This window comes from Sphaerodactylus townsendi, linkage group LG15, assembly GCF_021028975.2.
Source record: "Sphaerodactylus townsendi isolate TG3544 linkage group LG15, MPM_Stown_v2.3, whole genome shotgun sequence".
Taxonomy (NCBI): domain Eukaryota; kingdom Metazoa; phylum Chordata; class Lepidosauria; order Squamata; family Sphaerodactylidae; genus Sphaerodactylus; species Sphaerodactylus townsendi.
Window position 1 is genome coordinate 8,503,720 of NC_059439.1, and position 6,578 is coordinate 8,510,297.

At 46.3% G+C, this 6,578-nt stretch overlaps 1 protein-coding gene across 1 annotated transcript in view; it reads left to right on the forward strand.

The window, feature by feature from the left end:
• IGFBP4 (insulin like growth factor binding protein 4) overlaps nt 1-6,365 on the forward strand; it is a 72,194-nt gene extending 65,829 nt beyond the window's left edge. The window contains exons 3-4 of the mRNA XM_048518333.1: nt 1,268-1,396; nt 5,135-6,365. Coding sequence (XP_048374290.1) covers nt 1,268-1,396; nt 5,135-5,269 — 264 coding nt within the window. The 3' untranslated portion in view covers nt 5,270-6,365. The remainder of the gene's footprint in view (nt 1-1,267; nt 1,397-5,134) is intronic.
• Nucleotides 6,366-6,578: the final 213 nt, after the last annotated feature.

Genomic DNA, 6,578 nt, shown 5'->3' on the forward strand with positions numbered 1-6,578 from the left:
AGGAGACTGCCCTTAGATGATACTCTAGTGTTTGAAGTGCAGTTTGGTTCAGGGGGGCCAAAGTTATGAACCCTCAATACTGTAGCCCCCATCTCCTATTAGCTCCCATTGGAAACAATGGGGGATGGGGCACCCCCTTTGGGAGTCCATAACTTTGGACTCCTTGAACCAAACCTCACCAGACTTGGGGAGTAGCATAAGAACAGTCTCCTGATGATATGCAGAAATTTTGGTGCTGATATGTCTACAAATGCACCCCCTGCAGGCAGCAATGTCCTGGTGCAAAAAATTTTTGGGTTAGAGTGGGTGGAGTGGCTACCTGCCCATGGGGGGGGCATCCCAACTCAAGGATTTTGCCCATGGGGCTACAGCTCTTGCTCCAGGGACTGCCTCTGTTACGCCCCTGCAACTCCACCTCTCACAGGGTATTTGTTGTGAGGGAGGAAGGGCAAGGTGATTGTAAGCTCCTTTGATCTCCTACAGGAGAGAAAGGAGGGATATAAATCCAAACTCTTCTTCTTCTAAACTGTGGACCTCAGGATTCTCCCCTTTAAATCCATGCCGATGGGGGTGGATTTAAAAAAGGAGAAATCTGGGAGAAATTGGGGGGGGGGGTGCCTGCTGTAAGGGGTGAAATTGTTTAGCTAGCAGCACCAAACTTTCAGTGTATCTTTAGGAGACTCTTCTTATGATACCACCCAGGATTTGTGAAGTTTGGTTCAGGGGGTCCAGAGTTATGGACCCTCAAAGGCCCTATTAGCTCCCATTGGAAACAAACTCCCTTTGGGAGTCCATAGCTTTGAACCCTCTGGACCAAGCTTCACAAAACCTGGGTGGTATCAATAAGAGACTCTCCTGATAATACATCCCAGGTTATATGTTTATATATGTGTATATATCTCTATTTATCTATATGTATATATGTGTGGGCGTGTTTGTGTGTGCATGTATATTATATGTGTGTGTATATAGACACACACATAATATACATGCACACACAAACACGCACACACACACATATAAAAACACAGACAGACAGACAGACAGACAGACAGACAGAAACACCCACACATATAAAAACACACACAGACAGACACACACTAATCCAGTGCTTCCCGCACATTCTGTCCCAGACAGGGAGAGGCAAAGTTCCATAGATATCCCAATCATGTCAAAAAGCACTGAAACAAGCACCCTGGCCTCACAAGCAGACCCATAGGGAAGAAACAATGGGTGAAGTGATTGTTCTTTCTTCTTTTGGTCTTAGATCCCAGGTGTGTGTCAGAGCGAACTTCATAGAGCACTGGAGAGATTAGCAGCTTCCCAAACCCGGACCCATGAGGATCTTTACATCATCCCAAACTGCGACCGCAATGGGAACTTCCACCCCAAACAGGTAAGATCAGAGCATTTGGCTCCCCCACAGATAGGGTGACTAGGTTGTCTACCTTCAGGTGGGGACTGGGCATCTCCCAGAATTACAGAGAGAGAGCTCCTGGAAGAAGTGGCTGTTTTGGAGGGTGGACTCTATTGCATTATATCTGCTGAGTATACTTAGTCCTCCTTAGGCTCCACCCCCAAATCTCCAGGAATTTCCCAACACAGAGTTGGCAGCACAAAAAGCTGTTTCAGTCTTGCATATTCAAAAAAATTTAAATGCCCATAAGCCAACAATATGTTATCAAGGCAGAGTACATGCAGAATAGTGCACTTTCAATCCACTTTCAGTGCATTTTGCAGCTGGATTTTAATGTGCAAAATAGCAAAATCCACTTGCAAACAATTGTGAAAGTTGATTGAAAGTGCATTATTCTGCATGTATGGAAGGGGCACTAGATTCAACTAGGCCCGTAATTAGTCCTCCTGTGCTTCCACCCAGCAATGAGCGTGCTGACACACGTGGGCATAACAAGGTGGAGCATGTGACCTATATAAGGCAGCAGGCAGTGGCTTCAGCTCCTTTTCGACTCCTGGAAGCAAACTGACCCACCCACCCGCCCTCCCTGAAGCAAGGGATGGGGATTTTAGCTTTATTGTTGCAGCCCTTGTGGGGCGGTTTTGGGCAGAGGAGCACATCTTTTTTGGTGGGGGGCGAGCTTGCATGCTGGACCTCCCCGCCTATGGGGGCCTCCATAAGAGGCTTGGGGTGGGGTAGGCTCAGGACACATGCCGCAGAGGCCTCTGCTAGCGAGCCCGACACCCCAGCAGGATAGGGCCACGGAGAAGGGGCGGATGCCCCGTGACCCAGTACCTCTCTGTCCTCCCCAATAAGTTTGGGGTTGAAGCCGGGATCAGCCATGGATGCTGACTGGCAGATAAGATGCGCTCCTCTTGCTCGCCTAGCTTTGGTATAATAATTATATTAATAATTATATTAATAAAGGGCTGCAGCCCATTTCAATGCAAGCCATGTTATTCAATCCAAGCCAAGTTATTACAAAGTAGCCTCTGCACATCTGGCTGCAAATCCAGAAAGCCAACATGGACCCATTTCAAATGGCCTGTCCTTCTGCGCCCCCCCCTTCAAAAATCTGATACATGCATTTAGAACTGCTTTTCTGATTTCCATTCATATACTGAGGCTGAAAATTTTTAAATGGCACATATGAAATTGGTTTTAAATTTTGTTTTAAAGTGGAAGTTATCCATATATTTGAAGCTCTTTGGTTCTGCCACTGAAGAGATGAAGTGTTGATACAATATGGTAGACTTTTATTGCTGTATCATGCATATAAGAAATTCAGTGGAATAAAATGAAATTTTAAAATAACAACTCAATTGCATAAGATATTACTGGGTTAGCAGTGAGCAGTTAGCAGGAGCAGCAGTGGCGTAGGAGGTTAAGAGCTCATGTATCTAATCTGGAGGAACCAGTAGGAGCATCAGGAGAGTCTCCCACAAAAACCCTGACATTTTGGTGCTGCTAGCCGAAAAACTGCGCCCCCTGCAGGCCAAAAACAAAAAAACATTAAAAATACAAAAAACCCACAAACGGGGGTGGAGCTTCAGACATGTAATGGGGGGGTTGAACCCGAGAGCCCCCCCTTACCTATGTCCTTAGTTTCTGGGTAATCCAAAACTGTAGTTTGAATTTAAGCAAAGCAGTGCGCTCATGCTCACTATGCAGATTTTAAAAAAGAAAGTCAGAATCTAAATTTGGAGTTGTGGAAGTTTAGATTTTTGGCTTTTCAAGGTTTCACAGTTGAAATTCAACTTGATGGGATATTTAAAACCAAACAAATCTTAAACCCCAAGCTCTGCAGATGGATTTTGGGGCAGTGATATTAAACATCAGTCTGACAAATGTAGCAATCCATTGTAACCTTTGCACCCAACAGTGCTGGTATCTTAGAATGTTGGAGAGAGGGAAAATACACAAATTATATTTTTTGCAAACAAATAACAAGTGGACAGAATATGCTTGAGGCTATCCAACACCTGCAAGTCAGTGTTAACAGATGTTAACAGATGAATAAATGACCTGGAAGTAGGGGTGGGTAGCGTGGTGGCCAAGTTTGCAGATGATACCAAATTATGTAGGGTGGTGAGAACCACAAAGGATTGCGAAGAGCTCCAAGCGGACCTTGATAAATTAGGTGAGTGGGCTCAGAAATGGCAAATGCAGTTCAATGTAGCAAAATGTAAAGTGATGCACATAGGGGCAAAAAATCCAAACTTCACATACACGCTACAGGGGTCAGTGCTATCAGTCACAGACTAGGAAAGGGATTTGGGCGTCGTAGTTGATAGTTCCATGGGAATGTCAACTCAATGTATGGCAGCTGTGAAAAAGGCAAACTCTATGCTGGGGATAATTAGGAAAGGAGTTGATAATAAAACTGCAAAGATTGTCATGCCCTTATATAAAGCAGTGGTGCGACCGCACTTGGAGTACTGTGTTCAGTTCTGGTCGCCACATCTCAAAAAGGATATCGAAGAGATAGAAAAAGTGCAGAGAAGGGCAACAAGGATGATTGAAGGATTGGAGCACCTTCCCTATGAGGAGAGGCTGCAGCGTTTGGGACTCTTTAGTTTGGAGAGGAGACGTCTGAGGGGGGATATGATTGAAGTCTATAAAATTATGCATGGGGTAGAAAATGTTGACAGAGAGAAATTTTTCTCTCTTTCTCACAATACTACCCTGTTTCCCTGAATATAAGACATCCCCGGAAAATAAGCCGTAGTAGAGGTTTTGCTGAAGTGTGAAATATAAGGCATCCCCCAAAAGTAAGACGTAGCAAAGTTTTTGTTTGGAAGCATGCCTGACGAACAGAATACAGAAATATAAGACATCCCCTGAAAATAAGACATAGCACATCTTTGGGAGCAAAAATTAATATAAGACACTGTCTTATATTCGGGGAAACACGGTAGAACCAGGGGGCATTCATTGAAAATGCTGGGGGGAAGAATTAGGACTAATAAAAGGAAACACTTCTTCACGCAACGTGTGATTGGTGTTTGGAATATGCTGCCACAGGAGGTGGTGATGGCCACTAACCTGGATAGCTTTAAAAAGGGCTTGGACAGATTTATAGAGGAGAAGTCAATCTATGGCTACCAATCTTGATCCTCCTTGATCTCAGATTGCAAATGCCTTAGCAGACCAGGTGCTCAGGAGCAGCAGCAGCAGCAGAAGGCCATTGCTTTCACATCCTGCATGTGAGCTCCGAAAGGCACCTGGTGGGCCACTGCGAGTAGCAGAATGCTGGACTAGATGGACTCTGGTCTGATCCAGCAGGCTAGTTCTTATGTTCTTATGTTCTTAATAATAATAATAAGAATTTGGATTTGTACCCCTCCCTTTTCACTCCTGTAAGGAAACTCAAAGGAGCTGACAATCTCCTTTCCTTTCTCCCCCCACAACAAACACCCTGGGAGGTAGGTGGGGCTGAGAAAGCTTAGAAGAACTGTGACTAGCCCAAGGTCACCCAGCTGGCGTGTGTTGGAGTGTACAGGCTAATCTGAATTCCCCAGAGAAGTCTCCAAAGCTCAGGCGGCAGAGCGGGGAATCAAAGCTAGTTCCTCCAGATTAGAGTACCTGCTCTTAACCACTGTGCCACTGCTGCTGTTTTCAACTGAAGTTTGTATGCTTTGAGCCAGCCATGAAAACTTCCCACTTTTTCTTCTGCAGTGTCACCCGGCGTTGGATGGACAACGGGGCAAATGTTGGTGTGTGGATCGGAAAACCGGAATCAAACTGCCAGGGAGCCTGGAGCTCAAGGGAGATCTGGACTGCCACCAACCGACAGAGGCAGGCCAAGCGTAACTTGACTGATCAGAAGCCGATATAGGGTATTCCTTGGGGAGCAGCCAAGGAAAGCAAGATGGTGCTGTTGGAAGAAGAGATGAAACACCAACTGGGACATTATTACCACTCTGGGGGGTATTTTTTGTGGGTGGAGGAAACAATACATGACAGCAACATCTACCCCCCCACCCCCCCGTAACTGCATTAATCTGCACATGCCAGCCAACTAGCATCCTTGGGCGTTTAATTGGGTAGCAACTTACAGTCAGAGTTCTTTCTTCATAGACTTTGGACATGATTTTTCATTGGAGAGACCAGTGATAACAAAGGGCCTAAAATCTTTATTCTTCAATTCTTGAGCGAGGTCTTTTGATCAAGTCCCCCAGGTAGACCAGTTTTTGCTTTTAGCGCAAACTGCTGGAGGCTGATTTTGTCTTCAAGGGTTTCCGCTGGGAAACGGAAAAGGGGATTGACGGAGGGAATCTTCTCCACTGATTTCCCCCCGAATGTAAGCAAGCCAAACAACTTCCCCCGAATGTAAGCAAGCCAAACACTTCCTCCCAACCCAACCAGGGAGTTCTCCTGCTTTAAGGCAAGGGCCATAGCAGCTTAACGTGTGGAAACATGGCAGTAAAGAACATCACCTGGTATTTGCAGCTGTCCAAACTGATGTAATCCAAGGACTCAGTTCCAGATCAGAAGGGATGCCAGTTCTGGGCTGGGAAATACCTGGAGATTTGGGGGATGGTGCCCCCTTCTCTTCTCTTCTCTTCTCTTCTCTTCTCTTCTCTTCTCTTCTCTTCTCTTCTCTTCTCTTCTCTTCTCTTCTCTTCTCTTCTCTTCTCTTCTCTTCTCTTCTCTTCTCTTCTCTTCTCTTCTCTTCTCCTCTCCCCCTCCCTAATTCACCCCCGCAGGGTGAGCGGGCCATGATTAGATGATAGGTTTTCTCCCCAGGATGGTTGGGAGTCCTCCTCCCTGCCCTTCCCCTGAGGGTGGGTTAGTTATGATCAGAGGATGGACTCCCTTCACCTCTCCCCCTTCCTAACCTTCCCTCCCTAACTCTCCCCCCACCCAGGTGGGTGGACCATGACTAGATGACCCTTCCTTTCCCCTCTCCCCCTCACTCCTCTTCCCTCCAAGGGAAGGGCATGACTTGAGGAGGGGAGGGACCTCAGCAGGGTATAATGCCATGGAGTCTACCCTCCAAAGCAGCCATTTTCTCCAGGGTGGGCGTAGTGGTTAAGAGCAGGGGTACTCTAATCTGGAGGAACCAGGTTTGATTCCCCGCTCTGCCGCCTGAGCTGTGGAGGTTTATCTGGGGAATTCA